General features: G+C 41.0%; 3 protein-coding genes across 3 annotated transcripts in view; all 3 read right to left on the bottom strand.

Annotated features, from left to right (window-relative positions):
• LOC117519860 (protocadherin alpha-C2-like) overlaps positions 1-13,466 on the bottom strand; it is a 39,327-nt gene extending 25,861 nt beyond the window's left edge. Inside the window, exon 1 of the mRNA XM_034181127.1 lies at positions 10,868-13,466. Coding sequence (XP_034037018.1) covers positions 10,868-13,273 — 2,406 coding nt within the window. The 5' untranslated portion in view covers positions 13,274-13,466. The remainder of the gene's footprint in view (positions 1-10,867) is intronic.
• A 2,321-nt stretch (positions 13,467-15,787) lies between these two features.
• The window catches only part of LOC117519654, a 68,745-nt gene continuing 57,966 nt past the window's right edge, over positions 15,788-26,566 (bottom strand). Inside the window, 8 exon segments of the mRNA XM_034180927.1 lie at positions 15,788-18,230; positions 18,458-18,474; positions 18,717-19,888; positions 20,449-21,125; positions 24,828-24,936; positions 24,939-25,991; positions 25,994-26,093; positions 26,096-26,566. Of these exon segments, the coding sequence (XP_034036818.1) occupies positions 15,788-18,230; positions 18,458-18,474; positions 18,717-19,888; positions 20,449-21,125; positions 24,828-24,936; positions 24,939-25,991; positions 25,994-26,093; positions 26,096-26,566 (6,042 nt within the window).
• Positions 19,997-21,311, bottom strand: LOC117519861 (protocadherin alpha-C2-like). The gene has a single exon (XM_034181128.1). It carries the CDS (start codon positions 21,104-21,106, stop codon positions 20,102-20,104), a length of 1,005 nt encoding a protein of 334 aa, XP_034037019.1. The 5' UTR covers positions 21,107-21,311; the 3' UTR covers positions 19,997-20,101.

Consider the following 26,566-nt stretch of genomic DNA (forward strand, 5'->3'; position numbering starts at 1 on the left):
AGGATGAAATGGAAAAAAAAAAATTGAATGGTGTCTAATATCAGTAAAGACACTTCGATATCAACAAACAATATGAGGCATTTGTGGTGGATAGGTGCATCTCAGAAAGTTCAATATTGGTTTGTCACGAATTTTAGATGACGAAAAGTTTACATATTCTAGTTTCAATCCATAGAAACCAAAATGTTTGCCATTTTTAATTCTAAGTTTGATAATTACAGCCTACAGCTCCTAAAAACAGCTAATGCATATCTCAAAATATTAGAATATTTCAGGAGATCAGTTTAAAAAAAATGATTTATGATACAGAAATATCGAACTTCTAAAAGCATGTGTTCATTTATGCACTCAGTATTTGGTTGTGGCTCCTTTTGAATTAATTCCTCCATCAGTGTGGTGTGGCATGGAGGCGATCAGCCTCTAGCACTGCTGAGGTGTTCTTGAAGTCCAGGTTGCTTTGACAGCAGCCTTCAGGTCATCTGGGTTGTTGTCTCTCTGGTGTTTCTGATCTTCCTCTTGTCAACATCACATTGAGAATAGGAGGGATTGTCTATATGGACAATCAAGAACAGTAACACCATGGTCAGCACCTCAGTTAGATTTGGCACTGTGAGTAGGTGCCAAGTCCTGCTGGAAAAGAAAATGAGCATCTCCATAAGGCTTGGCAGCAGATGAAAGTGTGAAGTGCTCTAACACCTCATGGTAGATGGTTGGGTTGACATTGGATGTCATAAAACACAGTGGAGAAACACCAGCAGATATAATATGATGCCAAATCATCACTGACTTTGTAAACTGCACCCGAAACTTCAAGGAGCTTGAATTCTGTGCATGTCCACTCCTCCATACTGTGGGACCTTGATTTCCAAATTAAATGCTAAATTTACTTTCACATGAAAAGAGAACTTTGGACAACTGAGCAACGGTCCAGTTCTTTTTCTCCTTAGCCCAGGTAAAACATTTCTGACATTTCTGGCACCAGGAATACTTGTAGCCCATTTCCTGGACACATCTGTGCGTGTTGGTTCTTGATGCAATGGCTCCAGCTGTACTCCACTCCTTCTGAAGCTCCCCCAAGTTCTGGAATTGGCTTTGCTTGACAATCTTCTCAAGGTTGCAGTCATTCCTGTGACTTGTGCATCTTTTCTGAGTACACTTTTCCCCTCCATTGAACTTTCTATGACTATGCTTTCATCTAGAACTCTGTAAACAGCCAGAGCTATCAGCAATAACCTTCTGTGGCTAAACCTCCTTGTTCATGGTGTCCATGAGTGTCTTCTGGACAACTGTCACTTCAGTAGTCTTCCCCATGATTGTGGTTGTGTGTGCTGAACCCGATTTGAAAGATTCATGGTCTTCCAAGTGCAAAAACAGTGACTCAAAATAAAATATTCCACTATTTTAAGATATGCATGTTCTATATTTGGCACTGTAAGCCATGATTATCAAAATTAAAATTCAAAATGATTGAAACATTTTAGTTTCTATGTACTGAAACTAGAATGGTAAATTTTAACTCTGAAAAAAACTGATGAAAATATCGAACTTTTTCACAACATTTAAATGATTTGAAATGCACTTGTACTTGCAAAATGCTCATGAACGGTCAAATACAGTAGTTCTGCAATCTGTATACAGGAAATATGAGGAAAAGGTGAAGAAAAAAATCTCAGAAGTGAACACTGCAGTCAGTTCATGTTAAACAAACAATGTTAAATACTCTGCATACTGCAGCTTTCAACCTCAGTTTGTGGGACATCCGTTTGTAAAATGATATAATTATTCTTACCTGCAGAGTGGAGGCAGCAGAGTCACTAGTCTCTGTCAGTCCTGTGCTTCTTGGTATACTGGACACGATGTATCTGGATCCTTTTGGCAGAGGCTGTCTAACCACCAGCTTTCCTTTCCTGGTCTCTGCTAGAAACAGACTGTACCAGTAGGCATCGTTGGACACCAGAGTGGAATCTGCGATGGTGGAGTTCCTCTCACTGATCACACTGTTCCTGCAAGATGGAGCCGCTTTGCTGGGTGTGGTTTTCTGACACTTCAGCACAATGGTGACCAATATGGTGATGAGCAGGAGAAATGACACCGAGCCCAGACCGATGACCAAATACAGATTTAAGTCTGAAAAGATGTCATATTCTAGACGCTCCTCAGTCATGTCAGAGTAGGCCTTAACAGCAGTCTCCACTGTGGACAGCTTGATGGTGACTGTAGCAGAGAGAGCAGGATCCCCATTGTCCTTGGCAACAACAACCATTCTCTGGTGACGTGGGTCTCTGTAACTGAACATCCTCATGGTCCTGATCTCTCCATTGTATTGGTCCAGACTGAACAAGGTGGCATCAGTCACCTGGAGAAACTGGTAGGTAATCCGAGAGTTGTGCACTGAGTCTGTGTCTATGGCGATCACCTTGGCAACCAGAGAGCCTTTATCAGTAGATCTGGGGATCTTCTCCTCCACCACTGAGCCGTGTGGTCTCCACGGAGAGACAATAACTGGAGTGTTGTCATTCTGGTCCACAATAATGATGTGGATGGTCACATTACTGCTGAGTGGAGGAGAGCCAGAGTCTCTGGCCTCAATGTGGAAAAGAAACTCCTTCTCAATCTCATAGTCAAAAGTTTTGAGTGCGTAAAGATTACCGTTCTCTGGATTGATGGAGAACAGCATGGACATGGAGGTGTTGGCTATCTCCTTCTCTACGATGAAATAAACTAGATACTGGTTTTCATGGAGGTCAGGGTCAAACGCAGTGAGGGAACTGAGCAAAGCTCCAGGTGCATTATTCTCCATCACACGTATGGTATAAAATGACTGAGGGAACTGAGGAACATTGTCATTAACATCCAGCAGTTCTAAAGTCATAGTTTCATTGTCAGATAAAGGAGGAGAACCTCTGTCTGTTACAGTGAAAGTGATGTCATATTCTGGATCCTTCTCACGGTCTAAAGGCTCTGAGATGATTAATTCATAATAATTATCAGAGGATTCTCTCAATTTGAAAGGTAACTTTGGAGGAACACTTAGATCAACTCTTCCATTGTCACCTGAGTCCTTATCACTCACACTAACTACAGCTATCACTGTGTCTACAACTTGATTCTCTTTGATTGGACTTTGGAATGATCTAATTGAAATTTCTGGGTGATTGTCATTCATGTCTGTCACATTTATTGTCACTTTACACTGTCCAGATAAAGAGTTTGGGCCTTTATCGCTGGCAATAACCTCCATTTCATAAAATTTAAAATCTTCATAATTTATCATCTCTTTCACTCTGATTTCACCATTTTCTGGATTTAACTCAAATATTTTTTGCGTTCTCTCTGATGTGTACAAACTATATGAATAAACAATATCAGCATTGGATCCTTCATCCAAATCAGTGGCGCTAAGTTTAATTACCAGACTGCCAATCGGGGAGTTTTCCATCACATCCACGACGTATTTGTCTTTTGGAAAACAGGGGCGTTGTCGTTCACATCGAGCACACGAACAATGATGCTGGCTGTGCCGCTGCGCACGGGGTCTCCTCCGTCCACAGCCGTCAGTGTGAGATTATGAACCGCCTGCTGCTCTCTGTCCAAAGCTTTGATCAGAATCAAATCAGCAAACTTTGATCCATCTCTTCCCGTGTGAATTTCAGTCGAAAAATGTTCACTTGAGCTCAGGTGGTAGCTTTTTACAGAATTAATTCCAACATCTGGGTCGACAGCGTTGTTCAGTGAAAATCTCTCTCCAACTGAACTCGATTCTGAAATGTCCAAATGCATCGTCCCCCGCCGAAAATGAGGAGCGTTGTCATTAATATCCATAATTTCCACCTCGATATTAAACATCCGCACTGGATTTTCAATTGTAGCGTCCAGTTTAATAAAACAGGACGACGTTGTCTTCAAGGGGCACAAAATCTCTCGATCGATCCTCTCCAGAATGTACAGCTCTCCCGTGTCTTTGTTAATGTCCAGATATTTTTTAATGGCTACAGCGTCGATGCGCATTTTTCTTTTCTTCAGGGTTTGTACATCCAAACCCAAATCAGACGCCAAATTGGCAACAACAGAGCCTTCCTCCATTTCTTCCGGCACGGAATAATGAGTAACGGCTGATTCTGACGCCAGGATTGCACAAAGAAAGAGGAACACCGACACGTACCCTCTCCGGAATGACGGATGGATGTGATGCGCCATTGGAGAAATCCTTCTTTCACACGGTGATGGGTGTCTCTGAGCTCGGTGTCCGTCGTCTTGATCAGAGAAAATCCAGTTTAAACCGTTTCTTTCATATGATCGTGAGAGAAATCCGTGTGCAAAATGTCATCTTCCAATAATCTAACGCGAAATTGATGACATCATCACCGGCTGTTTTCATGGAAAGCAGCGACGTCGAGAGTCCCGAGTGAGTCTTTGCACCGCTAAAAATCTAAACATTTTATATTTTCAGAATCAACAAATACCTAGTTTCCTGAATATTAAATTTTGTCTAAAATAATAATATCATAGTCATATTTTGATCTTGACCTTCATTTTCTTCATCAGTGTGGTTCTCGGGAATCGAAACAATTTTTGTGCAGTTTTCTGTTTTGAATGGTTGTTTAATTTTTCGTACAATGCCACATTTGCCATTTTTAGTGCAAAAGCTGAACTGTAACTGACAGGGTTGATTTTTTTTCACGCAGCTTCCTGCTTAAAGGTTTTGAGGAGCAAATCCAGATTGTATAAATGTAATCTCTGTTATCATCTCCAATTAGTTATTAGGACATATGAACAAATATGTGTATTTGCTTGTTGGTCAATATTGAGAGTACAAAATTCTGATTTAAAATAATGAAGCACTAACATTTAATTTTGATATTGAAATAATTTTAAATATTTGTCAATCTGTACTACAAACGTGGTCTTGAACATTTTACATTTCCAGAAAACAACAATAAAAGTGTCTCAGTGTTTATTGCAATCATAAATCAATTCAGATGAGTCGCACTGTGATGATTTTATTCTGAAACTTGATTTTCTGAATCTATCTGTGACTTTCATGCAAATATTATAACACTCAGCTTGAAAAATATTGTGTTTTTTGCATTTTTTTTGTCACAAGGGACTAGACTTAGTATAATGCTATGTTGGGGGTCATAGTGAAAAACTCTAATGCACGGCATCATCTGAAACAGAGAGAGATATTGTTTGCAGTCAAAAAATATCCAATAGACACCGAGGTGTCACATCCTATTTAAAAAATGTCAATAAAAAAGTCTGTTTTCAGGTCTCAAAGTAACAGTCTGTTGCATTAAGTGTAAAGTAGCTGCTGGTGTTGGTACCTTTTCTATATCAATGAACAACCCAATCTCACGCCCTACATCCCCTTCTCTCTCAAGCAGAGATAGTTCTGTCAACCAAATTTCAAATGGCATGGTTAGTTTGTCTCACAGATCACGCAAGACTCTAGATACTGATTTCTGTATTTCATGGAAGTCTAAGAGGAGCCATTTCAAACTTACATTTGCTCATTGCAAGGAAGTTGAAATGTGCATAACAAGGACATGCAGGAATTATATCATATTTAAAGCTCATCGTTGCACAATGCTCAAAGGAAGATAACGCCTGATTTTACAACATGTGTCCCCTTTAACTTACTTTGTATGTTTTAGCAGTGATTTTTCAAGAGCAGCTTTCTGGGCATAAATGCTTTATGAAGTAAAAATAGATGCATACTTTACAAGTGCAATTATTCTATCATCCTGCCTAATAAAAACCACTGAGTGCTTGCAGCAACAGTGTATTCATTTGTAATGTCCACAGACTGAAGTGACAAAGTACTGACTTACAATAAAATTGTTATTTATGCTGATACTTAACTGTGACTTAAATATTATTATTAATGTTTATTAACATAGCCTACAAGACAAAATTCAAGATCTTTAGAAAAAATTACATTCATCCATCTATTTTCTTCCGCTTTATCCAGAGTCGGGTCGTGGGGTCAGCAGCTCAAGCAAAGCTGCCCAGACCTCCCAATCTACACACACCTCCCCCACCTCCTCCGGGGGAACCCTGAGGCATTCCCAAGCCAGCTGAGAGATGTAGTCCCTCCAGTGTGTCCTGGGTCTTCCACGGGGCATCCTCCCAATGGGACGTGCACGGAACTCCTCTCCAGCAAGGCATCCAGGAGGCATCTGGAAAAGATGCCAAAGCCACCTCAGCTGGAACCTTTCGACATGGAGGAGCAGCAGCTCGACTTCGAGCTCCTCCAGAGTGACCGAGCTCCTCACCCTATCTCTAATGGAGCACCCAGCCGCCCTACGGAGGAAACTCATCTGGGCCGCTTGTACTCGCAATCTCATTCTTTCAGTCATGAGCCAAATCTCATGACCATAGGTGAGGGTCAGAACGTAGATCGATTGGTAAATCAAGAGCTTTGCCCCCCTGCTCAGCTCTCTCTTCACTATAGTGAGAGATACTTACGTGGAGGAGTTTAAGTATCTAAAAAAAAAACTACCAAAAATAAAATAAGAATTTAAATGCATCTGAATAATAACTACAGCACAGTGGTTTAGTGGTTAGTACAGTTGCCTCACAGCAAGAAGGTCACAGCCTGGGCTTTTCTGTGTGGAATTTACGTTCTCCTCATGTTCATGTGAGTTTGAGCTTCCTCCGGGTACTCAGGCTTCCTCCCACTTCAAAAGACATGCAAGTTCGGTGAATTGGTGTCTCTAAATTCACTGTAGGTGTGCAGGCAAGTATGAATGTGTTTGTCAGTCTGTATGTGGCCCTGCAGCAGACTGGCGTCCTGTCCAGGTTGTACCCCACCTCCTGCCCTGTGACTGCCGGGATAGGCTGCAGCCCTCTGTGACCCGTGATTGGGGTATGCAGGTATAGAAAATGAATGAATGAAAATTGACTGCCCTTCAGACATTTTAGTGTCAGTCAAAATTTTGAATCCTCAACATTGCAAGAGGTCAGTGTTGTAGAGATACAGCTATATTGAAATATGAGGCACAACAGATGTGCAAAGTATATATGCATTCATCAGTTAAGTGTGCCAATAAAACCTGGCCTTACATGTTTGGAGAATGTTTTACATTACCTGCAGAGTGGAGGCAGCAGAGTCACTAGTCTCTGTCAGTCCTGTGCTTCTTGGTATACTGGACACGATGTATCTGGATCCTTTTGGCAGAGGCTGTCTAACCACCAGCTTTCCTTTCCTGGTCTCTGCTAGAAACAGACTGTACCAGTAGGCATCGTTGGACACCAGAGTGGAATCAGCGATGGTGGAGTTCCTCTCACTGATCACACTGTTCCTGCAGGGTGGAGCCGCTTTGCTGGGTGTGGTTTTCTGACACTTCAGCACGATGGTGACCAATATGGTGATGAGCAGGAGAAATGACACCGAGCCCAGACCGATGACCAAATACAGGTTTAAGTCTGAAAAGATGTCATATTCTAGACGCTCCTCAGTCATGTCAGAGTAGGCCTTAACAGCAGTCTCCACTGTGGACAGCTTGATGGTGACTGTAGCAGAGAGTGCAGGATCCCCATTGTCCTTGGCAACAACAACCATTCTCTGGTGACGTGGATCTCTGTAACTGAACATCCTCATGGTCCTGATCTCTCCATTGTATTGGTCCAGACTGAACAAGGTGGCATCAGTCACCTGGAGAAACTGGTAGGTAATCCGAGAGTTGTGCACTGAGTCTGTGTCTATGGCGATCACCTTGGCAACCAGAGAGCCTTTATCAGTGGATCTGGGAATCTTCTCCTCCACCACTGAGCCGTGTGGTCTCCACGGAGAGACAATAACTGGAGTGTTGTCATTCTGGTCCACAATAATGATGTGGACGGTCACATTACTGCTGAGTGGAGGAGAGCCAGAGTCTCTGGCCTCAATGTGGAAAAGAAACTCCTTCTCAATCTCATAGTCAAAAGTTTTGAGTGCGTAAAGATTACCGTTCTCTGGATTGATGGAGAACAGCATGGACATGGAGGTGTTGGCTATCTCCTTCTCTACGATGAAATAAACTAGATACTGGTTTTCATGGAGGTCAGGGTCAAACGCAGTGAGGGAACTGAGCAAAGCTCCAGGTGCGTTATTCTCCATCACACGTATGGTATAAAATGACTGAGGGAACTGAGGAACATTGTCATTAACATCCAGCAGTTCTAAAGTCATAGTTTCATTGTCAGATAAAGGAGGAGAACCTCTGTCTGTTACAGTGAAAGTGATGTCATATTCTGGAACCTTCTCACGGTCCAAAGGCTCTGAGATGATTAATTCATAATAATAATCACAGGATTCTCTCAGTTTGAAAGGCATATTATCAGGAATATGAACATCAACCACTCCGTTATCACCTGAGTCCTTATCACTCACACTAACTACAGCTATCACTGTGTCTACAACTTGATTCTCTTTGATTGGACTTTGAAATGATCTAATTGAAATTTCTGGGTGATTGTCATTCATGTCTGTCACATTTATTGTCACTTTGCACTGTCCAGATAAAGAGTTTGGGCCTTTATCGCTGGCAATAACCTCCATTTCATAAAATTTAAAATCTTCATAATTTATCATCTCTTTCACTCTGATTTCGCCATTTTCTGGATTTAACTCAAATATTTTTTGTGTTCTCTCTGACGTGTACAAACTATATGAATAAACAATATCAGCATTGGATCCTTCATCCAAATCAGTGGCGTTAAGTTTAATTACCAGACTGCCAATCGGGGAGTTTTCCATCACATCCACGACGTATTTGTCTTTTTGGAAAACAGGGGCGTTGTCGTTCACATCGAGCACACGAACAATGATGCTGGCTGTGCCCGTGTGCGTCGGTACTCCTCCGTCCACAGCCGTCAGTGTGAGATTATGAACCGCCTGCTGCTCTCTGTCCAAAGCTTTGATCAGAATTAAATCAGCAAACTTTGATCCATCTCTTCCCGTGTGAATTTCAATGGCGAAATGTTCACTTTCACTTAAAAGATACGTTTTCACAGAGTTCAAACCCACATCGGGATCGACAGCATTTGTTAAGGAGAAGCGCTCCCCTGTTGAGGTCGACTCCGATATGTCCAAACGCATCGTGTCCCGGTGGAAATGAGGCGCGTTGTCATTAATATCCATTATTTCCACCTCGATATTGAACAACCGAACTGGATTTTCAATAGTCACATCCATTTTGAGAAAACACGGATTCTTTTTGTTACATATATATTCCCTGTCAATTATTTCGGCAACGAACAGCTCCCCGGTGTCTCTGTTAATTTCGAGATATCTCTTACTACTGATAAAGTCCAATCGAATTTTACGGCGGTCCAACGTTTTGGCATCCAGACCCAGATCCGTTGCTAGATTCGCGACCACGGATCCCTGCTCCATCTCCTCTGGAACCGAGTAATGCGTAACAGCAGCCGTGACTGACACCGAGACACAAAAGAACACAAACCGCAAGATGTACCTTTTCCTTTGCTGGTCTCCGAAAATCAAATCCATGATTCTGATGGATTGAAAGCTCTGCTGCAATTTAAATAGCCTATCGATTTCAAAATGAATCCACGACGAAACGAGTTCTTGTATTTCAGCCGCAGATGGACAGAAATGGCAGCTCCTGTCTTTGAATGAACGGTTGTGGCGACTGTTACGTCACAATAAAAAAAAAATTTCGTGGTAAGGAGCGACGCTTTGCGTCCTGAAAGTGTTTGCACTCACAACTTCAATAATCTAGTTTTGAAAAAAAAAAGTTCACTGAATAGATTTATCAATGTCAGGGATAGTAAATAATGAATGTATTTACAGAGGTGTTAATTGTCCAACCTGAGCTACAGTAAAACCTTGTCTGTCTGATGAAACTAATACAACACTGCAAGAAAAACTAATGAAAACCTAATAAATATCATGCCATGGGATAAAATGAATAAATAATAATATATTGTTGTTATTAATATTGTTATATTATATTATTAAAACTAATAATATATAATAATAATAAATACATAAATACCATTGGATTAAAAAAAAAGCTTTTCAACCACCATCCCTGGTTCTCAATACGAGGCACTTAAGTGGCTCTACTCTACTCTTCTTCTTTTTTTTTTTTTTTTAGATATACCTTAGTATACACGAGTAGAGTTCTAAGTGGAATGCATTATAGAAGACATACCTTACTGAATTTACATGCATTAATGAAAAAGTGTAACAACATTGTCTGACAACTTGATTCTTCTTTAGATAACCAAACTTCAGAATTTTTGGTTTTCCGTCATTTTTAAGGAAATCGGTTTGTATTTGATAAGTTTTTTACAGACATTTTTATGACTGAATTCTCTTCTTAGACTGTCTGTGTTGTTAATGTACCTGACAAGAGAACTACAATTAAATTAAGGGTTTTTTTCTTCGTTGTTTTGTTTTTCTAATTTATTATCGAGGTTTGCTCCTTAATAAGTAACAACAATGAAGAAAATAATCTCACATGCTATTTTGAATGTTTGACCATTTTCAGTGCAGTTTTGTTGTTGACACACTGATGAAGAAAAATCAACTATTTTTTGAACACAATTCTATGTTAGCATGAATGCTTGCCTATGTAATTGAATTGCAACATAGCTTTACATTTCACATCTGAATAAATGTGTTTTTAAAGGCACTCTTTTGAGATATATGCAGATATATGTGAGTGGATGATATAGTTTCATAGCCACAGCAGAGTTAAGAACCTTGAGGATACCAGCATGCTCGTACTTGAGACCAAGACTCTACCAGGTTAGCCAAAGGGAACTTTTCCATGAGCCAAGCTAGTAGGAACGTCTTCTCAAACTGGAGAAGATGTTACATATACATGTGTTAAATTTAAACAACAATTATTCTTACCTGCAGAGTGGAGGCAGCAGAGTCACTGGTCTCTGTCAGTCCTGTGCTTCTTGGTATACTGGACACGATGTATCTGGATCCTTTTGGCAGAGGCTGTCTAACCACCAGCTTTCCTTTCCTGGTCTCTGCTAGAAACAGACTGTACCAGTAGGCATCGTTGGACACCAGAGTGGAATCTGCGATGGTGGAGTTCCTCTCACTGATCACACTGTTCCTGCAGGATGGAGCCGCCTTGCTGGGTGTGGTTTTCTGACACTTCAGCACGATGGTGACCAATATGGTGATGAGCAGAAGAAATGACACTGAGCCCAGACCGATGACCAAATACAGATTTAAGTCTGAAAAGATGTCATATTCTAGACGCTCCTCAGTCATGTCAGAGTAGGCCTTAACAGCAGTCTCCACTGTGGACAGCTTGATGGTGACTGTAGCAGAGAGAGCAGGATCCCCGTTGTCCTTGGCAACAACAACCATTCTCTGGTGACGTGGATCTCTGTAACTGAACATCCTCATGGTCCTGATCTCTCCGTTGTATTGGTCCAGACTGAACAAGGTGGCATCAGTCACCTGGAGAAACTGGTAGGTAATCCGAGAGTTGTGCACTGAGTCTGTGTCTATGGCGATCACCTTGGCAACCAGAGAGCCTTTATCAGTAGATCTGGGGATCTTCTCCTCCACCACTGAGCCGTGTGGTCTCCACGGAGAGACAATAACTGGAGTGTTGTCATTCTGGTCCACAATAATGATGTGGATGGTCACATTACTGCTGAGTGGAGGAGAGCCAGAGTCTCTGGCCTCAATGTGGAAAAGAAACTCCTTCTCAATCTCATAGTCAAATGTTTTGAGTGCGTAAAGATTACCGTTCTCTGGATTGATGGAGAACAGCATGGACATGGAGGTGTTGGCTATCTCCTTCTCTACGATGAAATAAACTAGATACTGGTTTTCATGGAGGTCAGGGTCAAACGCAGTGATGGAACTGAGCAAAGCTCCAGGTGCGTTATTCTCCATTACACGTATGGTATAAAATGACTGAGGGAACTGAGGAACATTGTCATTAACATCCAGCAGTTCTAAAGTCATAGTTTCATTGTCAGATAAAGGAGGAGAACCTCTGTCTGTTACAGTGAAAGTGATGTCATATTCTGGAACCTTCTCACGGTCTAAAGGCTCTGAGATGATTAATTCATAATAATTATCAGAGGATTCTCTCAGTTTGAAAGGCATATTATCAGGAATATGAAGATCAACCACTCCGTTATCACCTGAGTCCTTATCACTCACACTAACTACTGCTATCACTGTGTTTAAATCAATATTTTCACTGACTGGACTGTGGAATGATTTTATTGATATTTCTGGATGGTTGTCATTCATGTCTTCAACGGCAATTTGTACTTTACACTGGCCCGATAAAGCATTTGCTCCACTATCTGTGGCTACAATTTCCATATCATAAATCTTAAAATCTTCATAATTTAGGACTCCCTTTACAGTAATCTCACCCGTGTTGGGGTTTAAATTGAATGTTTTCTGCGTTTTCTCTGGTGTGTACAGACTGTATGAGTATAATAAATCTGAATTTGATCCCTCGTCTAAATCTGTTGCGTTAAATTGAATTACATGACTTCCAATGGGAGAATTTTCCATGACATTAACGTGGTAAGAGTCTTTGTCAAATATTGGGGCGTTGTCATTCGTGTCTAAAACGTGAACAATGATGCTGGCGGTTCCAGACCGAGACGGCGCACCGCCGTCGACAGCAGTTATTATTAAATTATGAACGGCCTGCTGCTCTCTGTCTAAAGTCTTTTGCAGGATCAAATCCGCGAATTTCGATCCGTCTCTTCCAGTTTGAATCTCCATTGTGAAATAATCATTGTCGCTCAAGTGATACGTTTTCACTGAATTTGCGCCAACATCTGGGTCGACTGCGTTGCTGACAGAAAAACGCTCTCCGGCCGGCGTCGCCTCTGAAATGTCTAAATCTATGGTGTCTCTTCTAAAATGAGGGGCGTTGTCGTTAATATCCAGTATCTCTAGTTCGATGTAAAATATTCTTTTGGGGTTTTCGATGATGGCTTCCATTTTCAGGTAACAGGACGTCTTGGCGGGGCAGAGAAATTCTCGATCCATTCGTTCCACGATGTAGAGCTCCCCCGTTTCTTTGTTCACGTCCAGATATTTTCTGTTCCCAATGATCTCAATCCGCATTTTCCGCCCGACTAATGCCTTCACGTCTAGTCCCAAATCGACAGCTAAATTCGCGACAACCGAACCTTCTTCCAATTCTTCTGGAACAGAATAATGCGTAACGGCAGAAGCGACTTTTAAGGAGGCGGCAGTCAAAAAGAGAGCTGCGCACACGTACCGTGACCAGTGCTGAGAACAGATACGAGCAACCATTGTTTCGACAGACGTGTTTTCGTTTTCCAGGACTGTGTAATCCGATCCGGAGGAGGATTCGACAAATGTTTCACTCCTGCGTCAAAAAAAAAATCTGCAGCCAGCACGAGTAGCGAGTGCAAAAAGCCCATAAAATCCACATTTGCTCGTCCGTCAGACCCAATCGTTTCCTGATTTTTCGTCCTCTTTTTTTTTTCTTCCTTCAAATATCAGGAGGGTCAGCAGCGCATCCGGTATGAGCAGAGAAATGTGACGTGAGTGAACAGCGACGCTGTGCGCAAATAACGAGCACACTCAGCTTCGTGCATGGATAATTTCTTCACTGTGGCATTAAATCTGTATGATTGCATCTTCATTAATTCATAGTTTTTGTTCGATTAATTTTCCTGTAAGCATGAGACTGATTCTTTTTTTTTCCTTCTTTTTTCTTTTTCATAGTTAAGGTGTATGAATTACAAATTTTACTGCAAAGAAATTATTCACATTTTATGCAGTTCTATTTAAATCGATTTTAAATTATATTTTTTAAATGAATATGTTAAATTCGCAAAATTTATGAAAAACAGGATTGTGAAAGACAGGCATCTAAGTTTTAGGAGTAAACATGTTTGAGTCATGTTCACTTCGATTAACATTTCTAAATGATAAACCAAATAATGTATTCAGGTTAGATGTTAAAATTACTCAAACGCAATTACAAATCTTATCTAGTCGTCCCCACATTTCACGGTTCATTAAAACACATCCTTTCATTGTTAAGGAATATCTTAGATGAAGAAAACTCATTATTGTGATGATATAAAATACATGTGTATATCATTGTACAATTAAGAGATACAAGAATAAGAAATGATGAAGAATAAAGTTATTAATTACATCAGTACAATATCTGTAAAATTTGAAATGATTCTCAAGTTTTGAAGACATCACTTCTGCCTTTTTGCATTTACGCAATATCTCTAAAATCAGAAAGGTCTTGTCTCAGAGTGATGCTGAAAAACTAATTCATGCATTTATTTCCTCTAGGCTGGACTATTGTAATTCATTATTATCAGGTTGTCCTAAAAGTTCCCTAAAAAGCCTTCAGTTGGTTCAGAATGCTGCAGCTAGAGTACTGACGGGGACTAGCAGGAGAGAGCATATCTCACCCGTGTTGGCCTCTCTTCATTGGCTTCCTGTTAATTCTAGAATAGAATTTAAAATTCTTCTTCTTACTTATAAGGTTTTGAATAATCAGGTCCCATCTTATCTTAGGGACCTCATAGTACCATATTACCCCATTAGAGCGCTTCGCTCTCAGACTGCAGGCTTACTTGTAGTTCCTAGGGTTTGTAAGAGTAGAATGGGAGGCAGAGCCTTCAGCTTTCAGGCTCCTCTCCTGTGGAACCAGCTCCCAATTCAGATCAGGGAGACAGATACCCTCTCTACTTTTAAGATTAGGCTTAAAACTTTCCTTTTCGCTAAGGCTTATAGTTAGGGCTGGATCGGGTGACCCTGGACCATCCCTTGGTTATGCTGCTTTAGACGTAGATTGTGGGGGGGTTCCCATGATGCACTGTTTCTTTCTCTTTTTGCTCCGTATGCATCACTCTGCATTTAATCATTAGTGATCGATCTCTGCCCCCCTTCACGGCATGTCTTTTTCCTGGTTTTTTCCCTCAGCCCCAACCAGTCTCAGCAGAAGACTGCCCCTCCCTGAGCCTGGTTCTGCTGGAGGTTTCTTCCTGTTAAAAGGGAGTTTTTCCTTCCCACTGTTGCCAAGTGCTTGCTCAAAGGGGGTCGTTTTGACCGTTGGGGTTTTTTATAATTATTGTATGGCCTTGCCTTACAATATGGAGCGCCTTGGGGCAACTGTTTGTTGTGATTTGGCGCTATATAAGAAAAAAGTTGATTGATTGATTGATGATAAATGGCACAAAATGAATACTGAAAAAGAAATCAGCTGCGTTTATGCAAACTTAAAGACATCTCCAACAGGAATGACTGAAAAAAATTGACAGGACCTGATGAAACTGTATTATTTATTTTAGGGGTCTTTGTTTAAAAGAAAATCAGGTACCATTTAATGACGTTTTTGCAGTTTTATTTTAATTGAATAATGACCAGTAACTGTCTTCGTGCTACAGTGTAACAGGCAGGACACCATCAAGAAAATCAGCTTTCATATGACTGTTTTTTGTTTGTTTGTTTTGTTACAACAAAACGGTTTGTAAAATGATAACTGATTATTTTCCTTGAAATAAAAGTTGTTGGAATGTGAAAAAACTTACACTTTATGTGAGATTTATGAAAATGACATAGAAAACGAACCAAATAATCAACCCAGTCAAGAAAAAAATGAAACATTTGCAGGCTGTGCTAGAGTATAAATCATAGAAATTGAAGAAACACATCAATAGAAGGCTTTTTTAAAAACTGATTAGAAATGCACAATATAAATTCCATAAGATGTTGAAGGATTCTAATAGGGATTATTTAAAAGATTGGTGATGTCCTGGAGGTGAACCAAAAACATCATCTTACCTGCAGAGTGGAGGCAGCAGAGTCACTAGTCTCTGTCAGTCCTGTGCTTCTTGGTATACTGGACACGATGTATCTGGATCCTTTTGGCAGAGGCTGTCTAACCACCAGCTTTCCTTTCCTGGTCTCTGCTAGAAACAGACTGTACCAGTAGGCATCGTTGGACACCAGAGTGGAATCAGCGATGGTGGAGTTCCTCTCACTGATCACACTGTTCCTGCAGGGTGGAGCCGCTTTGCTGGGTGTGGTTTTCTGACACTTCAGCACGATGGTGACCAATATGGTGATGAGCAGAAGAAATGACACCGAGCCCAGACCGATGACCAAATACAGGTTTAAGTCTGAAAAGATGTCATATTCTAGACGCTCCTCAGTCATGTCAGAGTAGGCCTTAACAGCAGTCTCCACTGTGGACAGCTTGATGGTGACTGTAGCAGAGAGAGCAGGATCCCCGTTGTCCTTGGCAACAACAACCATTCTCTGGTGACGTGGATCTCTGTAACTGAACATCCTCATGGTCCTGATCTCTCCATTGTATTGGTCCAGACTGAACAAGGTGGCATCAGTCACCTGGAGAAACTGGTAGGTAATCCGAGAGTTGTGCACTGAGTCTGTGTCTATGGCGATCACCTTGGCAACCAGAGAGCCTTTATCAGTGGATCTGGGGATCTTCTCCTCCACCACTGAGCCGTGCGGTCTCCATGGAGAGACAATAACTGGAGTGTTGTCATTCTGGTCCACAATAATGATGTGGATGGTCACATTACTGCTGAGTGGAGGAGAGCCAGAGTCTCTGGCCTCAATGTGGAAAAGAAACTCCTTCTCAATCTCATAGTCAAAGGTTTTGAGTGCATAAAGATTACCGTTCTCTGGATTGATGGAGAACAGCATGGAAATGGAGGTGTTGGCTATCTCCTTCTCTACGATGAAATAAACTAGATACTGGTTTTCAAGGAGGTCAGGGTCAAATGCGGTGAGGGAACTGAGCAAAGCTCCAGGTACGTTATTCTCCATCACACGTATGGTATAAAATGACTGAGGGAACTTAGGAACATTGTCATTAACATCCAGGAGTTCTAAAGTCATAGTTTCATTGTCAGATAAAGGAGGAGAACCTCTGTCTGTTACAGTGAAAGTGATGTCATATTCTGGAACCTTCTCACGGTCTAAAGGCTCTGAGATGATTAATTCATAATATTTATCAGAGGATTCTCTCAGTTTGAAAGGCATGTTATCAGGAATATGAAGATCAACCACTCCGTTATCACCTGAGTCCTTATCACTCACACTAACTACAGCTATCACTGTGTTTAAATCAATATTTTCACTGACTGGACTGTGGAATGATTTTATTGATATTTCTGGGTGGTTGTCATTCATGTCTTCCACTAGAATTTTTAATGTACATTGTCCTGATAAACTATTTGCTCCTTTGTCTGTTGCTATAACTTCCATGTCATAAATTTTGTAATCTTCATAATTTAACACTCCCTTAACAGTAATCTCACCTGTTGAAGGATTCAAATAAAATGTTTCTTGTGTTTTCTCTGATGTGTACAGACTGTATGAATATGTAATATCAGAATTTGATCCTTCGTCTAAATCTGTCGCATTTAAATGAACAACAAGGCTTCCAATTGGAGAATTTTCCATAATATTAATATTATAGATTTCTTTGTCAAATTTCGGTGCGTTGTCATTTGTGTCTAAAACATGAACTATAATACTTGCAGTACCGGAACGAGCGGGACTTCCTCCATCTACAGCTGTGAGGATTAAATGATGAACAGCTTGCTGCTCCCGGTCTAAAGTCTTTTTCAGAATCAAATCTGCAAACCTCGAGCCGTCTCTTCCTGTCTGAACCTCGATCTTAAAATGTTCACTTTCGCTCAGTTGGTACGTATTCACGGAATTAATGCCAACATCAGGATCCACAGCGTTACTGAGAGAGAATCTCTCTCCTGCTGTCGTGGACTCTGATATGTCCAGATGGATGGCGTCTCTGCGAAACTGCGGGGCGTTGTCGTTCATATCCAGAATTTCAAGTTCTATATTAAAAATCCGTAATGGATTTTCTAGTGTTACCTCGAGTTTTATATAACAAGACACCGACCCCTTTGAAGGACAGAGAGATTCCCTGTCGATCTTTTCAGCGATGAACAGCTCACCAGTCTCTTTGTTCACATCCAGGTATTTTTTGGTAGCGATGATGTCCAGACGCATTTTTCTTTCATTCAGCGTGTTAACATCCAGACTCAGATCGGTGGCGAGATTTGCGACAACTGATCCTTCTTTTAATTCCTCTGGTATGGAGTAATGAGTGACTGAGGCCGATATGTGATCCACCAAGAACAAAAGAACAGCGAGCGGCACGAACCTTTTGTGTGGCTGCATCGTTACCTTTAAATCCGTTCTTGTTGAATAGTCGCACGTTAGACTTCAGACAACATCAAGCATATTTTCACAAAATCAAGTTGTCCAAAAAGTGCATAAGAGTCCAAAACAAAAGCTTTAGTCTCGGCAGTAAAATCGGCAGCAATGGCGTTGTTGGTGTGGTTTGAAATTTATGGCACCACGGAGCTGTCCATCGCTTTTTGGCGTTGCTCCTCCTGCTGGCGAATCACGGTCAGTGCGGGCTAATGATTTAGACTGTAACAGCGCCACCTTTTGTGTTTGCAAAACTGTTGGCATTATGGGTTATAAAAAATAAAGAAAATGTCAGTTTAAAAGCATTCATAATGTTTTTAAACCTTTCATTCAGCATATTTTAAAATCATTCATTCAGTATGCCCATTGTCCGTCACAACGTATGTGATTCAGAAGATTCGCAGCTGCCTTCATCAATCAAACTTCATCATTGAAAGTGGAAGTAATAAACCTATACATTTTCCAAATAGAAGCAAGGTGGGAATCATGTTCTTACCTGCAGAGTGGAGGCAGCAGAGTCACTAGTCTCTGTCAGTCCTGTGCTTCTTGGTATACTGGACACGATGTATCTGGATCCTTTTGGCAGAGGCTGTCTAACCACCAGCTTTCCTTTCCTGGTCTCTGCTAGAAACAGACTGTACCAGTAGGCATCATTGGAGACCAGAGTGGAATCTGCGATGGTGGAATTCCTCTCACTAATCACACTGTTCCTGCAGGGTGGAGCCGCTTTGCTGGGTGTAGGTTTCTGACACTTCAGCACGATGGTGACCAATATGGTGATGAGCAGCAGAAATGACACCGAGCCTAGACCGATGACCAAATACAGGTTTAAGTCTGAAAAGATGTCATATTCTAGACGCTCCTCAGTCATGTCAGAGTAGGCCTTAACAGCAGTCTCCACTGTGGACAGCTTGATGGTGACTGTAGCAGAGAGAGCAGGATCCCCGTTGTCTTTGGCAACAACAACCATTCTCTGGTGACGTGGATCTCTGTAACTGAACATCCTCATGGTCCTGATCTCTCCATTGTATTGGTCCAGACTGAACAAGGTGGCATCAGTCACCTGGAGAAACTGGTAGGTAATCCGAGAGTTGTGCACTGAGTCTGTGTCTATGGCGATCACCTTGGCAACCAGAGAGCCTTTATCAGTGGATCTGGGGATCTTCTCCTCCACCACTGAGCCGTGTGGTCTCCACGGAGAGACAATAACTGGAGTGTTGTCATTCTGGTCCACAATAATGATGTGGATGGTCACATTACTGCTGAGTGGCGGAGAGCCAGAGTCTCTGGCCTCAATGTGGAAAAGAAACTCCTTCTCAAACTCATAGTCAAAAGTTTTGAGTGCGTAAAGATTACCGTTCTCTGGATTGATGGAGAACAGCATGGACATAGAGGTGTTGGCTATCTCCTTCTCTACGATGAAATAAACTAGATACTGGTTTTCAAGGAGGTCAGGGTCAAACGCAGTGAGGGAACTGAGCAAAGCTCCAGGTGCGTTATTCTCCATCACACGTATGGTATAAAATGACTGAGGGAACTGAGGAACATTGTCATTAACATCCAGGAGTTCTAAAGTCATAGTTTCATTATCAGATAAAGGAGGAGAACCTCTGTCTGTTACACTGAAAGTGATGTCATACTCTGGAACCTTCTCACGGTCTAAAGGCTCTGAGATGATTAATTCATAATAATTATCAGAGGATTCTCTCAGTTTGAAAGGCATGTTATCAGGAATATGAAGATCAACCACTCCGTTATCACCTGAGTCCTTATCACTCACACTAACTACAGCTATCACTGTGTTCAAATCAATATTTTCATTGACTGGACTGTGGAATGATTTTATTGATATTTCTGGGTGGTTGTCATTCATGTCTTCCACTAGAATTTTAATGTACATTGTCCTGATAAACTATTTGCTCCTTTGTCTGTTGCTATAACTTCCATGTCATAAATTTTGTAATCTTCATAATTTAACACTCCCTTAACAGTAATCTCACCTGTTGAAGGATTCAAATAAAATGTTTCTTGTGTTTTCTCTGATGTGTACAGACTGTATGAATATGTAATATCAGAATTTGATCCTTCGTCTAAATCTGTCGCATTTAAATTAACAACAAGGCTTCCGATTGGAGAATTTTCCATACTATTAATATTATAGATTTCTTTGTCAAATTTCGGTGCGTTGTCATTTGTGTCTAAAACATGAACTATAATACTTGCAGTACCGGAACGAGCGGGAGTTCCTCCATCTACAGCTGTGAGGATTAAATGATGAACAGCTTGCTGCTCCCGGTCTAAAGTCTTTTTCAGAATCAAATCTGCAAACCTCGAGCCGTCTCTTCCTGTCTGAACCTCGATCTTAAAATGTTCACTTTCGCTCAGTTGGTACGTTTTCACGGAATTAATGCCAACATCAGGATCCACAGCGTTACTGAGAGAGAATCTCTCTCCTGCTGACGTGGACTCTGATATGTCCAGATGGATGGCGTCTCTCCGAAACTGCGGGGCGTTGTCGTTCATATCCAGAATTTCAAGTTCAATGTTAAATATACGCAATGGATTTTCGAGTGTCACCTCGAGTTTTAAATAGCAAGACACCGACCATTTTGTAGTACAGATGTTTTCTCTGTCGATCTTTTCAGCGATGAACAGCTCACCAGTCTCTTTGTTCACATCAAGGTATTTTTTGGTGGCGATGATGTCCAGACGCATTTTTCTTTCATTCAGCGTGTTAACATCCAGACTCAGATCGGTGGCGAGATTTGCGACAACTGATCCTTCTTTTAATTCCTCTGGTATGGAGTAATGGGTGACTGAGGCCGATATGTGATCCACCAAGAACAAAAGAACAGCGAGCGGCACGAACCTTTTGTGTGGCTGCATCGTTACCTTTAAATCCGTTCTTGTTTCTTAGTCACACGTTAGACTTCAGACATCATCACGCATATTTCCACAAAAATCAAGTCGTTCAAAAACGTATGAACAAGTCACACAGAAAAGCTTTTGTTTCCGCAGTAAAATCGCAACAATAGCGTTGTTGGGTGTCCTGAAATTTTTCAGCCCCACGGAACTGTCCGTCACTTTTCGACTTTGCTCCCCCTGCTGGTGAATCACAGTCAATGCGACCTAATGTTTTATAAATTTATAGCGCCACCTTTTCCAATTTGGCATATGTAAACCTTTGAAAAGAATATGTAAATCAAGTCATAACTTATTTTGTCTTCAAAAATGTTAAAATTTCATTCAATATGTTTCACAAAATTCTTGACTGCATGAACGATTGTCCCTTGATTCATAGAGGTACAATAAACGCTACACTGTAAAAATAAACAAATAAAAAATCCATTGTGTTCACAGTGTAAATTCTGTCAGCTGTGGATGACAGAATAATTCTTTAAAAAATAGGTAAAAGATATACAAATACATTTGCAGAACAGCCCTTCAGTTTTAAGGAAAAAAAAACTTTTGTAATTTACTACTACTACTACTACTAATAATAATAATAATAATAATAATAATTATTATTATTATTATTGTTATTATTATTATTAGAAATGCATATTAAACTATTTATCCTATTTTAACTAAATTTGCATTGTGATATTGTTATTATATTTCTGTACAATTTAAATGCAGTTGTTATTTTACATTGAATCCCATTTAATGATATTTTGTTTTGATATTGTTGTGCATACTTTTTGCTTGGTGGCATGTTGATCTGTTTTTTTTTTTTTTTTATCCTCACGGAGCTCCAAGTATTTGAATCTCTCTCCTGCTGACATATTCAGATACGTCCATATACAACCCCTGGCAAAAATTATGGAATCACCGGCCTCAGAGGATGTTCATTCAGTTGTTTAATTTTGTAGAAAAAAAGCAGATCACAGACATGACACAAAACTAAAGTCATTTCAAATGGCAACTTTCTGGCTTTAAGAAACACTATAAGAAATCAAGAAAAAAAAAATTGTGGCAGTCAGTAATGGTTACTTTTTTAGACCAAGCAGAGGGAAAAATAAATATGGACTCACTCAGTTCTGAGGAATAAATTAGGGAATCACCCTGTAAATTTTCATCCCCAAAACTAACACCTGCATCAAATCAGATCTGCTCGTTAGTCTGCATCTAAAAAGGATTTATCACACCTTGGAGAGCTGTTGCACCAAGTGGACTGACATGAATCATGGCTCCAACACGAGAGATGTCAATTGAAACAAAGGAGAGGATTATCAAACTCTTAAAAGAGGGTAAATCATCACACAATGTTGCAAAAGATGTTGGTTGTTCACAGTCAGCTGTGTTTAAACTCTGGACCAAATACAAACAACATGGGAAGGTTGTTAAAGGCAAACATACTGGTAGACCAAGGAAGACATCAAAGCGTCAAGACAGAAAACTTAAAGCAATATGTCTCAAAAATCGAAAATGCACAACAAAACAAATGAGGAACGAATGGGAGGAAACTGGAGTCAACGTCTGTGACTGAACTGTAAGAAACCGCCTAAAGGAAATGGGATTTACATACAGAAAGCTAAACGAAAGCCATCATTAACACCTAAACAGAAAAAAACAAGGTTACAATGGGCTAAGGAAAAGCAATCGTGGACTGTGGATGACTGGATGAAAGTCATATTCAGTGATGAATCTCGAATCTGCATTGGGCAAGGTGATGATGCTGGAACTTTTGTTTGGTGCTGTTCCAATGAGATTTATAAAGATGACTGCCTGAAGAGAACATGTAAATTTCCACAGTCGTTGATGATATGGGGCTGCATGTCAGGTAAAGGCACTGGGGAGATGGCTGTCATTACATCATCAATAAATGCACAAGTTTACGTTGATATTTTGGACACTTTTCTTATCCCATCAGTTGAAAGGATGTTTGGGGATCTTTTTCAAGATGATAATGCATCTTGCCTTAGAGCAAAAACTGTGAAAATATTCCTTGCAAAAAGACACATAGGGTCAATGTCATGACCTGCAAATAGTCCGGATCTGAATCCAATTGAAAATCTTTGGTGGAAGTTGAAGAAAATGGTCCATGACAAGGCTCTAACCTGCAAAGCTGATCTGGCAACAGCAATCAGAGAAAGTTGGAGCCAGATTGATGAAGAGTACTGTTTGTTACTCATTAAGTCCATGCCTCAGAGACTGCAAGCTGTTATAAAAGCCAGAGGTGGTGCAACAAAATACTAGTGATGTGTTGGAGCGTTCTTTTGTGTTGTGTGTGGGCCGCTGAAGAGGAGGTACTGCTGGCCCATCACCACCAGAGGGCGCCCTGCCTGGAGTGCGGGCTCCAGGCACCAGAGGGCGCCGCCGCCTGATGAGAGCAGCCAGGGTGACAGCTGTCACCCATTACTGGACACAGCTGACTTCACTCAGTACGGAGGTATATCAGCAGGACAGCGTCTCCACCTCAGTGCCGAGATATCACCTTGAGTTTAAGGTAATCACCTCTGCAACATATATCTGTGTGACGACACTTTATAAACTTTTCAGGACAGCGGAAGGCCAAGTGCTCAGATAAGTACTCACATTTCCTGCTTCAGTGTGACAAGAGGTGGAGGCGGCTTTGCCCCTCTCATCTACCGGGTGCGGTCGCATCCCAACCTGTGTGTTTGTGTTCTTTCCCGCCAGCAGTACCGGATCCGACGAGCGGAGGCAGTGGCCACCTGGGGATTCGGGACTTGGCGGTTCCAGTACTTCTGGGTTTCGGTGGCAGAGGAGATCTGGGTGGTTCCGGTTCAACGAGGACGGACGTCTCCTACCTTCGGGCCTGCCCACAAGACACCAGCAGATTTCGGCTTACACCTCCAAATTGCTAATTGTTGTATCAGTTGTGCTATTTTCACAACAGTAAAACTTGTTCTTACTTTTCTCCATTGTCCGTTCATTGCGCCCCCTGTTGTGGGTCCGTGTACCTACACTTTCACAACATTTTGTTTTTCATGATTCCATAATTTTTCCTCAGAATTGAGTGATTCCATATTTTTTTCTCTCTGCTTGGTCTAAAAAAGTAACCGTTATTGACTGCCACAATTTTTTTTTTCCTGATTTCTTATACTGTTTCTTAATTTTGTGTCATGTCTGTGATCTGCTTTTTTTCTACAAAATTAAACAACTGAATGAACATCCTCCGTGGCTGGTGATTCCATAATTTTTGCCAGGGGTTGTATATGGCATCTCTGTGAAACTGTTGGGTATCGACCGTCACTTCCACAATTTCTTATTCTCTGTTAAAAATTTGTAATGGATTTTTGAGTGTTACCTGGAGTTTTAGATCACAAGACACCCACCCATTTGCATTACAGATATACTTTGTCATTCTTGTTTTTGATGAGAAGCTTGTGGGAAAAAGAGAGTATAATTCCAAACACAGCTAATTTTGCTTGAAAAATATCAATTTAAAAACATTCATAATGTTTTTAAACCTTTCATTCAGTATATTGTAAAACCATTCATTCAGTATGTCCGTTGTCCCTCAGAATGCACGTTTCACAAGATTCTCATCTGTGTTCTTGAGTCAAGCCCCATGAATAAAGTTGGAAGAAATAAATATGCGAAATAATTTCAAATCAGAATCAAGGTCTAAACAAGTTCTTACCTGCAGAGTGAGCCAGCAGAGTCACTAGTCTCTGTCAGTCCTGTGCTTCTTGGTATACTGGACACGATGTATCTGGATCCCTTTGGCAGAGGCTGTCTAACCACCAGCTTCCTTTCCTGGTCTCTGCTAGAAACAGACTGTACCAGTAGGCATCGTTGGAGACCAGAGTGGAATCTGCGATGGTGGAGTTCCTCTCACTGATCACACTGTTCCTGCAGGGTGGAGCCGCTTTGCTGGGTGTGGTTTTCTGACACTTCAGCACGATGGTGACCAATATGGTGATGAGCAGGAGAAATGACACCGAGCCCAGACCGATGACCAAATACAGGTTTAAGTCTGAAAAGATGTCATATTCTAGACGCTCCTCAGTCATGTCAGAGTAGACCTTAACAGCAGTCTCCACTGTGGACAGCTTGATGGTGACTGTAGCAGAGAGAGCAGGATCCCCGTTGTCCTTGGCAACAACAACTATTCTCTGGTGACGTGGATCTCTGTAACTGAACATCCTCATGGTCCTGATCTCTCCATTGTATTGGTCCAGACTGAACAAGGTGGCATCAGTCACCTGGAGAAACTGGTAGGTAATCCGAGAGTTGTGCACAGAGTCTGTGTCTATGGCGATCACCTTGGCAACCAGAGAGCCTTTATCAGTAGATCTGGGGATCTTCTCCTCCACCACTGAGCCGTGTGGTCTCCACGGAGAGACAATAACTGGAGTGTTGTCATTCTGGTCCACAATAATGATGTGGACGATCACATTACTGCTGAGTGGAGGAGAGCCAGAGTCTCTGGCCTCAATGTGGAAAAGAAACTCCTCCTCAATCTCATAGTCAAAAGTTTTGAGTGCGTAAAGATTACCGTTCTCTGGATTGATGGAGAACAGCATGGACATAGAGGTGTTGGCTATCTCCTTCTCTACGATGAAATAAACTAGATACTGGTTTTCAAGGAGGTCAGGGTCAAACGCAGTGAGGGAACTGAGCAAAGCTCCAGGTGCGTTATTCTCCATCACACGTATGGTATAAAATGACTGAGGGAACTGAGGAACATTGTCATTAACATCCAGCAGTTCTAAAGTCATAGTTTCATTGTCAGATAAAGGAGGAGAACCTCTGTCTGTTACACTGAAAGTGATGTCATATTCTGGAACCTTCTCACGGTCTAAGGCTCTGAGATGATTAATTCATAATAATTATCAGAGGATTCTCTCAGTTTGAAAGGCATGTTATCAGGAATATGAAGATCAACCACTCCGTTATCACCTGAGGCTCCTTATCACTCACACTAACTACAGCTATCACTGTGTTCAAATCAATATTTTCATTGACTGGACTGTGGAATGATTTTATTGATATTTCTGGGTGGTTGTCATTCATGTCTTCCACTAGAATTTTTAATGTACATTGTCCTGATAAACTATTTGCTCCTTTGTCTGTTGCTATAACTTCCATGTCATAAATTTTGTAATCTTCATAATTTAACACTCCCTTAACAGTAATCTCACCTGTTGAAGGATTCAAATAAAATGTTTCTTGTTTTCTCTCTGATGTGTACAGACTGTATGAATATGTAATATCAGAATTTGATCCTTCGTCTAAATCTGTCGCATTTAAATGAACAACAAGGCTTCCAATTGGAGAATTTTCCATAATATTAAGATTATAGATTTCTTTGTCAAATTTCGGTGCGTTGTCATTTGTGTCTAAAACATGAACTATAATACTTGCAGTACCGGAACG

Source organism: Thalassophryne amazonica, chromosome 11 (genome assembly GCF_902500255.1).
Source record: "Thalassophryne amazonica chromosome 11, fThaAma1.1, whole genome shotgun sequence".
In the NCBI taxonomy this organism is placed as follows: Eukaryota; Metazoa; Chordata; class Actinopteri; order Batrachoidiformes; family Batrachoididae; genus Thalassophryne; species Thalassophryne amazonica.